The sequence below is a fragment of the Anabrus simplex genome, chromosome 12 (genome assembly GCF_040414725.1).
Source record: "Anabrus simplex isolate iqAnaSimp1 chromosome 12, ASM4041472v1, whole genome shotgun sequence".
NCBI classification, from domain to species: domain Eukaryota; kingdom Metazoa; phylum Arthropoda; class Insecta; order Orthoptera; family Tettigoniidae; genus Anabrus; species Anabrus simplex.
This window is the reverse complement of record NC_090276.1, coordinates 72,988,415-73,002,553: the sequence shown is the minus strand read 5'-3', so window position 1 is coordinate 73,002,553 and position 14,139 is coordinate 72,988,415. Positions and strand designations below refer to the sequence as shown.

At 39.5% G+C, this 14,139-nt stretch overlaps 1 protein-coding gene across 3 annotated transcripts in view; it reads right to left on the bottom strand.

The window, feature by feature from the left end:
- Positions 1–14,139, bottom strand: part of LOC136884434 (protein scribble homolog) — a 261,405-nt gene that overhangs the window by 15,736 nt on the left and 231,530 nt on the right. For all 3 annotated transcript variants that reach the window (XM_067156596.2, XM_067156597.2, XM_067156598.2), the window contains 3 exons: positions 12,570–12,704; positions 4,459–4,880; positions 2,168–2,411 (listed from right to left, as the gene is read on the bottom strand). In XM_067156596.2, the coding sequence (XP_067012697.2) occupies positions 2,168–2,411; positions 4,459–4,880; positions 12,570–12,704 (801 nt within the window). The remainder of the gene's footprint in view (positions 1–2,167; positions 2,412–4,458; positions 4,881–12,569; positions 12,705–14,139) is intronic.

The following is a 14,139-nucleotide window of genomic DNA, read 5'->3' as shown; positions in this document are numbered from 1 at the left end:
TTCCCTTTATTTTGCCGATATCTTATCCTTTTTGTTTCTCCCTTCTGATCAGTATTAATAGGAGGACATACATCCTCTTAAAACAATAATCACCAGCACCACTCTAACAGAAGCTGAAGATGAGAACGCTCCCAGTTCCTTGACAAGTTTTAACAAAGCTTATAAGCTACAATTTTATCAACTGAAATAGCAACAATCGCCAATACCCCAGATGGGGCTGATAATGTTACCAACAATTCCAACACTATACTCCCTGCCATGTAAGTTTATACTTTACTCTTTCTCGGCGTCTCTGAAAACCATAAAAGCAGATAACATTATTATTAATATTGAAGGTAGTGATTTATAGGCCTAGTTATTTTCTGACTGTTGGATTCGATTCAATGTCGCTAACCACACAGTTTAGGGACTCTAGTTGCTGCTGCGACATCTTACAGTTGCACGTTGGCACTATATAGTCACGACTTTCTTCATGCCTTGCAAGATTTACGTATTTCTACTGCTGTATTATGAAAATCAGTAGTTTTACATTTGCGGGCATAAGGAAAACATAATTATTTTATTTTTCTGTAGGATTATAAAACTATCTGGGTAATACCAGGTAAGTAGAATTGTGGCATGTTTGAATAATGCATTTAATAATAATGTACTTGATGTTAAATGATGAATGCAGCATTTTAATAATACAGTCTTTTTTCATCCAATTCTTAGGTGTAGAAAGCAATTTGGATGTATAAGAAGCAAGAAAAATCTGTACGAACTCCTCCAAAAAGGAAAGAAACATAACCTCCTCCATAAAGACCAGTTCAGTTGAAATGGAAGGAAATTTTGTTATCAACATAACCTTGTCACGACTTTGCAGACTTAGCCTTTGTGTATTCTTCCTGTCTTACACCATACGTACATGTAATATATTTTATTGTGTGAATTATTAAAGCGTGATTTCTTTCAGTAATAGCAAATTTCAAGAAGGGCGCTGAATTATTTACACCAGGCAAACACTGAAGAATACAGTTATAGTAATGCGTATATAAAAATAAATGCAGAAATACAGTGGAACCTCGGATTGCGTGTAACTTGGTCTACGAGTGTTCTGCAAGACGAGCAAATATTTTAAATAAATTGTGACTTGATAAGTGAGTGAGGTTTTGCAATACGAACGTCACGATTACGTACGTTTTCACCTCCCCTGTGCCTTTGTTTTCCCCTCCCCCTGCCACTCTCTTTCCTGGGAAAGTGTGTGTAATCATTTCCCGTGCTGGACTTCAGTTGGCGTGCCTCACTCGCATAGTCAACACCGTACGAGTGTACATGTTTTGTTTCTGTCATCTGTGATATAACTGTTCTGCAACGATGGGCCCTGTGAAAGAAAAGAAGGCTAAAAAGGAATTTGGTCGGAAGGAGATGATTACAGTGGATGAATCTGTTCAGTGACAATGCAATGTCACATTTTCATGAAATCCTCAAAAAGAAGCAAAAGCAACAGTCTTGGACAGGTTCCTCGTTAAAGTTGCACGAAAAGAAAACACTTCCAATGAGCCAACCGATAGCAGTGATTCCGTTAGTGAAATTTGTGCTACACAGTAACTCTTCTCATGTCATCCCTCGTCTCCCTCACACCAACAATGATTCTATTGTAAGGTAAAGTGCAGTTTAATTGTTTTACGTTATATTTTGTTTTAGAAATGTTATGCGAATAAATGTTTTTGTGTTGTGGGCGAATCATCCGACTTTCAATAGTTTCTTATGGGAAAATCTGTTTTGATATACGAGCGATTTGGATTACGAGCATGTTGCCGGAACGAATTATGCTCGCAATCCAAGGTTCCACTGTATACAACATTAAATTAAGTTAGGGCAAGAGAAAGTGTATTTCCTTAATTTGTCATTGAGCCTGAAAACATACTTAATTATGAATATCTTGATTCATCATTTGTTTAGATAACGGAACCTCTATTATTGGTACTTATATTGAGGTTAGTTTATTGATGGTTATATCTCGTGATTTCCATACGTAACTAGTCAAGTTGGCAGCAGCGATGAGCCATTAAAAAAGGAGAATACGATGGCAATATTTGCTTTTGAGCGTACAGCCATAAGTGACAAATACTAAACCATAAGTTATAACTGCCTACATCTTCAGATGATTAATCATTAATGTGTTTACCTGTTCCTCTGTGCGCTTCCTGAGATTAGACCTTGATAACGTTTGTGCCAACTCCGACTGTAGACGGCACGTGACGGGAGCATCAGTGACGTCATCTTTGTGGCCATTTGTCACCACAGACCCTGACAGGAACTCAAATCGTGTTGGCGTCTTGCGGTCAACTCCTGTGGGATATTCTCCAATCGTTACAGATACCGGTCTTGGCTTCCTTGCAGTACCGTTTCTTTCTATAGTTACAGTGCTTCTGTAAGTAAAACCAAATTGCTATACTTTTCCTGAACAGAAAATAAAAGTCATTTGATTCTCTGAAACCCATTATTGCAGACTAAATCAATTTAAGAAAGTTAATTCAGCAGTCAATACTTTGTAAATTTTGTTTTAATTTATTTCATATTACCTAAAAGCTGCTTTTGGTAAACGACTTAACAATTAATTATGTCATATATATGAAAAAAAAAAAAAAAAAAAAGAACATCAATAGGAACATGTAATAATCACAATGATAGGTGAGTGTGGGAAAACGAGACTACTATTGCTCGTCAATTTTGATGTTCCGTTTTACTCTAGATGGCAGAGTAAACTGAATCTGTCTTGGGCGACTGTGGCTGAGTTTTAATGAATTTTGCTGGGTAAACACCAAACGTGTCATCAGAAGTCTTTTACATCTATCCCAATTCTCCTAAATCCATTTCTTCTCAGTCCTTGAATAACTCGTTTTTGATTTGCAGCTTCATCAGGAAGCCTCTGTGGATGGGAATGGGGCGGTAGAATAACATCCATAGAATCCCCTGCCTGTTTTAAGAGGCAACCAAAAAAGGGCTCTGAGCTTGGGAGAGTAGGTTGGTGATCATGGGGTCCTTAGCTGAGTACTGGCACTGCTTCCACTTACTGTGCCAGGCTCCTTACTTTCATCTATTCTATCCGACCTCCCTTGTCAACAACTCTTGTTCCTGTCTGACCCCAATAATAACAGAGCATTCAAGGCCTAGGAAGTATTTCATTTTCACAACCTTCATGGCCCTTGTCTTTTTTTTGGAGAATACCTTCATTTTTTGAAGCATCAGATCCCTTCCATTCCCTCCCCCCCCCCCACCTCTGATTGGCGGCCCCAGGGGCTCTGAACTTTGGAGCGTGGGTTGGCGACCACAGGGCCCTCAGCTGAGACCTGACATTGCTTCCACTTACTTGTGCCAGGCTCCTCACTTTCATCTATCCTATTGACCTCTCTTGGTCAACTCTTGTTCTTTTCCGACCCCGACGGTATTACGTATGGAAGCCTAGGGAGTCTTTCATTTTCATGCCCTTCGTGGCCCTTGTGTTCCTTTGGCCGATACCTTCATTTTTTGAAGTGTCGGACCCCTTCCATTTTTTCTCTCTGATTAGTGTTATATAGAGGATGGTTGCCCAGTTGTACTTCCTCTTAAAACAATAATCACCACCACCACTATCTGATTGGGGTTAATAGAGGATGGTTATTCTTCCTCTTAAAACAATAATCAGTGGGCGAGTTGGCCGTGCAGTCAGGGGCATGCGGCTGTGAGCTTGAATCCGGGAGATAGTGGGTTTGAATCCCACTGTCGGCAGCCCTGAAGATGGTTTTCCATGGTTTCCCATTTTGACACCAGACAAATGCTGGGGCTTTATATTAATTAAGGCCATGGCTGCTTCCTTCCAACTCCTAGGCCTTTCCTATCCTATCGTGTCTGTGCGACGTAAAGCAAAAGAAAATAATAATAATAATAATCACCACCACCTCCCTTGGTCAACACTTGTTCCTTTCCAACCCCAATGGTTTTAGGTTTATTAGGTTCGCAAGATATAACGAATGTTTCATTTGTGGCCCTTTCCTTTCTTTTGAAGATAACTTCATTCTTCGAAGTATCAGACCTCTTCCTTTTTTCCCCTCTGATTAGTGTTAACAGAGATTGTTGCCCGGTCTGCACTAAAACACACTCCAGTTAAAGGTACGAATGTGTAATTCAAATCTTGTTGACCGAAAAATGCCATTTAAAAAAGTCAAGAAATAATTATATTTCACAGCATTTTCTTAAGTAAAACAGCACTTTGTCAATGGATTGAGAGCGTATAATCTCATGGTATTATTCAGTGAAACAACAAAAATCCCTATGCTTACCATTGAACCAGGCAGCAGGACACAGATGTGTCTTGTATGTGGATAAATTCAGTGTTATGAATTTGCTTTAAAATGAGAAATTTTAAACCAACTTTTTGACATTTGTGTACATGATCTGGCAGTTCTAAGTAGCATAATGTTTTGGGTGAACACTTACTCTGGGCTAGGTGTAGTTCTGCCATTTATTCGCGAGGCAAAATACGTAGCTGGTGGTTTCGGTTGAGGGGCTTTTGGGTTGGCAAGCTCGAACGATTCGAGCGAGTCCATTTCCACTTGGTCTGCTCCCTTTTTACTGGTCTGACTAGAGTTGCTGATAGGAACTTTGGTGGTTGATCTGTATGTTGGGCTCTTATTGACTATCACGGTTGTGGTGGCAGGACCTCCTCCCTTACGAACTGGTGACGACGAGGAAGACATGGACGATGCTAAGCTAGTCGTGTCATAATCAGGAGTGGGACACGCAGGGGGCACTCCGTAAGGTGAAGATTTCCCAGAAGATAGAGATGACGTTGAAGAAGTCTTCTCAATTGTTGATGGCTTTGACGACCATGAGAGGCTGTCCAGATTATCTGAAGGAGGCTGAAATATTAACATACGTACACACATTAAAAACAGAAAATAACCATGAGAGTTTGGAACTGACAGAATAGCTGAGGGTGAAATATCCTATATGTAAAGTGTCTATTTATAATAATGTCCACTTACATAAATGTTCACAGAATTAAATACTGTATCTTCTGGATAAGAATTTTTTTTTTACAATTCGTTTTATGTTGCACCGACGCAGATAGGTCTTATGGCGACGATGGGATAGGAAAGGGCTAGGAATGGGAAGGAAGCGGCTGTGGCCTTAATTAAGATACAGCCCCAGCTTTTGCCTGGTGTGAAAATGGGAAACCATGGAAAACCATCTTCAAGGCTGCCGACAGTGATGCTCGAACCAACTATCTCCTGGATGCAGGAAAAGAAAAAGAAAGTCCTATAATTTTATAACAAAAATGCCCAATGTAAAAAAGGTAAAATTTATTCTATTTCCACAGGTTTTATTATAAACAATGTACAGTGTAAGAGATATGCAATTTCTTATTCATAATTACTCTAGACATCTTCACCCTATACCTGAGGGTGCACACAAATTTTTAAATTGCAAGACTGAACATGCTTATAATGTTCAATGTTGTGGTTGTTTCTGTACTCATTGTATCTCCTTACTGTGTTCTTTATTCTTCCTTGATTTGTAACATATGTCTTATTTTTGTGAGGCCTGCATTTACATGGCCTGCTTGGATATGGAGTTACCATCATTTCATTCTCATGTTCTTTTATACGCTGCAGATATCTCCAGATACTGACGTACTATGGAATGCTTCTGCTGCGTTATTAGGTCTCTGGTGTCTGTAAGTAATGTTCCAAATAACAGTCAAAGATCTCGATGGGACAGTTCTTCTATGTCCACAAGCACATCTGCCTTTTACATTTCCCCCTGTGGGTGCAAGTAGTAAAATAAAATTAATGTTATTGCCTGCCTGTTGTAAGAGGTGGCTTTCAACTTGGGAGTGGCTCACCTATCTGAATCTGGCATTGATTCACTTGTGCCAGTCTGTTTGCTTTCGCCCCAGGGGCTCTGAACTTTGGAGCGTGGGTTGGCGACCACGGGGCCCTCAGCTGAGTCCTGGCATTGCTTCCACTTACTTGTGCCAGGCTCCTCACTATCATCCCCCTGTGGGTGGGGGCGGTAGAATAACACCCACGGTATCCCCTGCCTGTCGTAAGAGGCGACTAAAAGGGGCCCCAGAGGCTCTGAACTTAGGAGCGTGGGTTGGCAACCACAGGGCCCTTAGCTGAGTCCTGGCATTGCTTCCACTTACTTGTGCCAGGCTCCTCACTTTCATCTATCCTATCCGACCTTCCTTGGTCACCTCTTGTTCTTTTCCGACCCCGACGCTATTAGGTTTGCGAGGGCTAGGGAGTCTTTCATTTTCACGCCCTTCGTGGCCCTTGTCTTCCTTTGGCCGATATCTTCATTTTTCGAAGTGTCGGATCCCTTCCATTTTTCTTTCTGATTAGTGTTATATAGAGGATGGTTGCCCAATTGTACTTCCTCTTAAAACAATAATCACCACCACCACCACCACCACCTCACTATCATCTATCCTATTCGACCTCTCTTGGTCAACTCTTGTTGTTTTCCAACCCCGACGCTATTAAGCGAGGGCTAGGGAGTCTTTCATTTTCACGCCCTTCGTGGCCCTTGCCTTCCTTTGGCCGATGCTTTCATTTTTCTAAGTGTCGGATCCCTTCCATTTTTTCCCTCTGATTAGTGTTATATAGAGGATGGTTGCCCAGTTGTACTTTCTCTTAAAACAATAATCACCACCACCACCACCACTCTCTTTGCTTTCATTATTTCCTTTCTGGTCTCTTTCAGTCAACTCTTGTTTTATGACCCCAAAGGCCCAGGATGTCTCTTCATGACCTTCATGACACTTCCTTTTCTTATGCTGATACCTTTATTTTTTTTTAAGAGGATGGTTGTACAGTTGTACTTCCTCTTGAAAAAATAATCAGCACCACTGAAACTGGTTGTTACCCAAAATACAAAGTGACCAAAATGTTTTACCTACTTGTCTATGGCCATTATATTCAAAGACCCTTACCGACGATGGGCATACGGTGTATGGATGTGACTACGACCGAAAGGTGTATGACCCTATTTTAGGTGGACAAAAAGAAGTGATCAAAGTGTCCTGTCTAGGTGTGCCCGCCATTAAAACAATAATTACCAATCATCGCTCTTCTACTCTTAGTGATGAAAGAGCCTTAATAATGCCTTAAAATAACAATATCTATCAACAACTTTCTAAACATGCTGCAGTTGCCATTCAGGGGTCATCTTCTACATTTCTCCATCATCATCATCATCGTTGACTAACTTCAGTTTCCCAGGTGGTATACGAGCCCCTTCCATCTTTTACGGCACTCCTCCAGCTATGTACGTAGGATAGAGTTCAGAAAATGCTCATTTTTTTCCCCAGTAAAGAAATCCTATTATCACGAATGGACAAAATTAGTTCAGAGAGTTTAATAACTTCCTGGTGAACCTGTGCTGCTCTGCAGCAAACACGTCTTGTATGCCTGTCGTAGTCATACTGTTTTGCCTGCCCTTTTATGAACATTAAATACGGTACATAATAATTCATTCGTAACGTAGTTTATAACACCTATTCACTGTGCTTCGACCATTTTCAAACGATCTTGCCCCAGATAGCACAGATTGGCCATGACAGGGTAAGTAGACACCCACTTTTTCAAGAGTCTGCCTCTGCGCTTTATTAGTCCTTTGCAGTCCAATTTTCTGTCACATGTTCCAACAGTCTGGTCCAAATTAATTTTACACATTTTTACCTAGTCAGATTAAACTCAGAACTTTTATTAGTCATTATAATTATATTATTATTATTATTATTATTATTATTATTATTATTATTCTTTCGAATGGGCCACCAGAGGACCACGTGCCAATTTCAATTCCTTCTTCTTTGTTCTTTCCTTTTCTTCCAGTACGCTTTCATCTGTTCGCTGTGTTTCTTCTTTCTGTCTTCAGACCACTTTGTACCAGTCTTTTTTACTTTCCTACCTTGGAATCCTTCTATTTTCAATACTTTTTCCCGAAAGCCTTCTCTATTATTTATTTCTTCCGTTGTTATATTGTTTTTTTCTAAATCCTTTCTTACTTCATTGACCCAGCTTGTCGTTGATTTCTTACCCCACAAATATCTGAAAATCTTACTGGTTAATCTACTATCTTGCATTCGATATAAATGTCCAAAAAACATAAGTCTCCTTTTCCTTATTACATCTGATATATTCTCTATTTTTTTATATATTTCAGCATTACTTCGTAATTTCCAACCTTCTGCTGTGTTTTGTGGGCCTAATATTTTCCTCATGATTCGCCTTTCTAGTATTTCTAGTTTATCTAAATGATATTATTATTATTATTATTATTATTATTATTATTATTATTATTATTATTATTATTATATTCTATTGCATAGGAATCAGTTTCCATAATAATTTTCGTCATCAGTGCACGAGTGAAAAATAACATAAAAACTGAAGTGGAGTGATGCAGCTAGGCAGAAAATGCAGTCCTCTAGTTTTCTGACGTGATGAATAACTTAGTCTAGGAGGCTCGCTATCATGAAATGTTACATTCTGGTAAACACTATTGTCATTTGCATTCCCATTTGTATGTGCGGAAGTATGTTCAGCATCACCGTTACTCAAATTATCAACTCTGACCCGAGAAGCGTCATCACTGCCGTGTGCCGTATCCCCTCCTCCACCCCGGTCCATTACCTTCGCATGTCTTCTTACTTTTGTAGCAGTCACCAGGACTTTCTCTTCTAAATCTTCAGAAACAGCATATGATGGTCCGGGATCATTTTGCACTTACTTACGCACAGGTCCAGTCGCTGAAGTTTCACTTGCAATGCTGGAGTTCACTACACCTTCATCTTCACTTGACAGTTCTCTAAACTCTTCGTCTAATTCAAATAAATTCATTGTCACTGCTGTCTAAATAAACGTGCATACATATTTCTTCTTTACTCATATTTGCTCATTTTATATCGCAAATTCATCCGAGACAATTCGTATTCGCAGATAAACATGCCTAGTACAACACGTGTCCAACACTACTCAACGTTGGGGCCGATGACCTTCGATGTTAGGCCCCTTAAAACAACAAGCATCATCAACAAGCTACTCAACATTAACACAGCTGACAAGCCGCGGATAACCACGACGACACACAGCTACATATATCTCGTATTATATCCATGGAGATAGCAGAACGGCTTCTTTGTGCACAAAAATTTGCTCTATAAACTCCAAGGATATCGATCGATTTCAATCAGGTGAAAGAACTTCAATAAATAACTTCTCAAGTAGAACGAAACATAATGTCGAAGTGATCTTGACATTGGACCAGAAAAGGTTAATGTTTGTACAGAAGGCTAGTCGACTTGATAACTTCCTGTCTGTACTGTACGTACATAGAGTGTTTTTCCTTTGAAGCATGTAAGTTAATAGGAATGTTCTGCCATCTGATGAGTATATTTAAAAGCTGGGGAAGGCCAGAGAATCAAAGAGTATCTAGCACAGAATAGAATTTTTCCATGAATAGAGGAAGTGTATACTGTCTTGCTTGACAGATAGTAATCAAACATGGCTGCAGGCAATCACATTACTAAGGATGAAAATCACATATATCAGAATATTAATGAAAGTGTTAGCCGCTTAGCAACCCGCTAAGTACAGAATGTATTGCAGGCTAGGATCAGCCTTGGCTGCAATTATTGGAGTGGTCATTTAGTGATCTGATTTTAGGATTACTCTAAGTCACTTATTAATGTCTGGTGATTCACTAGCAGGTAATTCTGGAGAGAATTCTGAAGCAAATTGGTCTGCTGGAACAGTCAGACGGACGGGACGTTGCTGTTTTTAGTAAACTTTTTAAATGTATAGATAGCGCTGATTATTCCTCGCTGAGGAGACAATCCAGCTGTGGGGATGATAGTGTAAGCCATGCTCTTATCTCTTCCAATGTTTGTAACCTTGAAATTCACCTACACAGACACAGAGTAGAGAGAGATAACTCTTATCACAATGTACAGTTCATTTATGTTCAAAGAAAGCAAGGTGACAGTTATAAAAAAGAAAAAAGAAAAAAAAATCTCCTGACATTAATGGCTCACCAACAGTGTAATTGGCTTGTGTTGTCAATAAAGCAATAAAGTCTAGCTATTGATTTCATCCAGGTTTGAGTGATGTCAACACAGACAAAAATGGCAAGGTGCAAAGTGTAGAATCCACAGAAGCCCACCCAAGTTTTGCACTGTTTCTAGACAAACCAGCCTCTTCTTCCTTATTACTGTAATCCTAATTGGTCAATACTCATTCTTTTCCCAACCTAATATTATTATGAGAGCATTTTAAAACTGTTGTACACTCCTTCACATTTTTTAGTTCAAACCTTTGTATCCTCTCCATCGCTCTCAATTAAGGAGCATGATGTGATGACCATGATGGAGTCTGGCATTACTTCTGCTTAGTTTTGCAAGGCACCTCACTCCCTCTTTCCCTTGCGGTATCCGCCTGTGGGTGGGGGCGGTAGAATAACACCCACAGTATCCCCTGCCTGTCGTAAGAGGCGACTAAAAGGGGCCCCAGGGGCTCTGAACTTTGGAGCGTGGGTTGGCGACCGCGGGGCCTTTAGCTGAGTCCTGGCATTGCTTCCACTTACTTGTGCCTGGTTCCTCACTTTCATCCATCCTATCCAACCTCACTTGGTCAATTCTTGTTCTTTTCCGACCCCGACGCTATTAGGTTTGAGAGGGCTAGGGAGTCTTTCATTTTCATGCCCTTCGTGGCCTTTGTCTTCATTTGGCCGATATCTTCATTTTTCGAAGTGTTGGACCCCTTCCATTTTTTCTCTCTGATTATTGTTATATAGAGGATGGTTGACTAGTTGTACTTCCTCTTAAAACAATAATCACCACCACCACCACTCCCTTGCGGTATAAAAATCTCATATTGGCTGTAAATTTAAAAAAAATATAACTGGTCCACCTTAAATAATACAAGTGTTAAAAGAAACATTAACAAAAACCATACAGTTGGTACATGTTTCAGCACCATTAGACCTTCTTCAGCCTTAAAAATAGAATTTAAGGTTAATAAAACACTTAAAAAACCTACCACACTAAAAAGTCCTATGAAAAATCAAACTTGAAATATCATATCTTACACCATCGTTAGAAACACGACCAAAAACACCAAATGTAGGAACATATAAAAGCACTCGTTCTTCAAGTCAACTTAACATGAGCGAACAGTGGTTACATATATCAGTTTGTATGATTCATTAAAAAAAAAAAAACCTTTATGTAGAAAATCTTTTGTAATTGTCAGTTACAATTGTATTTAAATGGACCAATTATATCAGTTTTATTTTTTTATCCGATCTCCCTTGACCAATTCTTGGTCTCTTCCAACTTCAAGAGCTTAGGTTCGCGAGGCCTGGGGAGTCTGTTCATTTCACACACTTTGTTGCTCTTCACTTTCTTTTGCTGATACCTTCATATTTTAAAGTATCAGAACTCTTGAACTATTTCCCTTTTGATCAGTTTCAAGGGGGGATGGTTGTCCAATGATCACCACCACCAGCCATCACCTACATTGTCACCAAAGTACAGTGGAACCCCGATATCTCGAATCACCTTGGGAGCTGAAATTTATTTCGAGTTATTGATATTTCGAGACATAGAGAATGCTGTTTTCGAGCATGAATCATATGTATCTAAAGGCTTTAACAATATACAAACAAACTATTTTACGGCATCACTTTAATTTTAACACTTATTATAGTAACTTTTAGAAGACAAGGTACAGTACACACAGTAGTGAAACAATAACATACCTCCGTTAACACCTTTGGAAAACATCCGTTAGTCTCTTCTGTTTGTTACGGTTAACCTTTCCTCCCTTCACGTTGAAACTTCTTGGCAATACCACGCAGCCGAGATTCGTAAATGGAGCTTGTCATCTACGACTTTGGGTGTTGCCTTCGTACGTGACTGGTAATTAATTCACACCCGAGAAACAGCGAGGCTTCACCGATTTTCCAATCACTAGAATTTTTATTTTATTGGTTCCCGTCATATTAGCTCCCAGCATCATTGTAATCCTTTCCTTACAAGTTGACTGTTCCTCACAAACCACAAATGCCGTATTGCACAGTTAATGTTGCATAAAATTCGAGTTACAGAGTATTTTTTCCTTCAACAGAGGAAATGTTTGCTTCGAGAAATTTAGAAATTTGTGTATCCGAATTTTGCATGACAGAGAAATAAATACACGTGAAGAATAGGACAACGGCCGGGAAATTTAAGTTACTTCGAGATACTGAAAATTCGAGTAATGGATGTTTGAGGTATCGAGGTTCAACTATAGTAACCTTCATATTACTCCTTTCAAGAAAACTGGTCTCATGTTTTTGTGAGTAGATCTTTCAAAAAGAATCAATCAATCAATCAATCAATCAATCAATCAATCAATCAATCAATCAATCAATCAATCAATCAATCGTTATAGACAACGATTAACCTATATATTTTGGGTATGGGAGAATTGTATTAGCATTTTGTAAATGACTGATGCCTTAAAGTAGTGTTATAACACTGAATGATAGATGGTACATACCGGTGGTGGTGGCACAGGATGGATATTGGTGGTTTGGACAGGGTGTAACTCTGCTTGCTGTAGCCTGTCCTTAACAGCCTGTAGTTTGTGCTTATCTGTTTGTTGTCGCTGTTTGGCTCGAGTTGCTTCACGTTCCTGCAACAGAAATAAAACAAATTAATTTACTCTAACAACTTAAAGACAACAACAACAACAAAGGTGGGCATGTTAAATATGGCACTCTGCTTAGCCTGTCATCTTCCTCCCTTACACCTTTCCTCTCATCACCTCTGCAGTATACATCTACCTATCATAAGAGATGATAAAAGGGGGAACAGGGGCTCACAACTTGGTAGTGTGGGTTGGAGACCACTGGGCCCTTTGCTGAGTCCTAGCATTGCTTCCACTTACTTGTGCCAGGCTCCTCACTTTCATCTATCATTGGTCAAGTCTTGTTCCTTTCCGACCCCAATGGTACGTCCTTCATGACACTTCCCTTTCAAAGGCCGATACCTTCATTCTTCGTAGTGTCGGACCTCTCCAATTTCCCTTTGTCTTAAAACACTAATCACAACAATCATCATAAGAGATGCTAAAACGAACCACAGATTTACCAAAATTACCAAACAGTACCTAAGAGGAAAAACTGCCTCAGGAATGTAAGATTGCAACACTAAGTAAATTATAATAAATAATGTCAAAATATATTTTAGTAGAAAAATTAAGTTTTTCATGCTTAATGCATTGTATATTTTTATCTATAGTTTTGACATGAAAGCTTGTCATTCACCTTTTAAATGTATAAATGGTAAACAACACCTGTCAGAGAACTTCTCACTTCTATTATCACTTGCCTCTTGCCAATACAAAACAAAACCTGTTCCAACCGTGATCTGTGTGGGCTACAGAGCTGAAGTCATGACTACATAACAACATGAATCAGCAGCCTTGAGGATAAGAATAGCTTGTGCCATAACTAAGCAATAATGAGCAAGTTCATGGTCAGGAAGTTTTTGTGTGCAGAGCACCTGACTGCTTCCTCTCTCTCACTTACTGAGGCATCTTGTGTTTTAGGTTATGTGAACTCAAAGGCTTTTCTCTCACCTGCAATATAACATGTAGTATCAAACAGAGTAGGTCAGTGATGAAAAGTAACGCATCAGGTCATAAAAGATAGGAATATGAACAAAAGCACACTATAGGATAAACCTCACATTCCCTTTAGATATGTTTAACGTTATTTTGACTTAGTCAAATAATTTTGGTTTAATGTTTTACTTCAATTTCAAATTCACATGTTAAAGAAGTTCCTTTGGAAGGGGGTGGTAGAGTAACACCCATGGTAAACCCTCCTAGTCATAAGGTGCCCTAGGGGCTCTGTACTTGGAACATGGGTTGGTGACCACAGAGCCCTTAGAGTCCTGGCATTTCTTCCACTTACTTGTGCCTGGCTTCTCACTTTCATCTATCCTATCCGACCTCCCATGGTCAACTCTTGTTGTTTACCGACCCCGACAGTATTACATATGGAGGCCTAGTGAGTCTTTCATATTCACGTCCCTCGTGGCCCTTGTCCTTCTTTGGCCAGTAC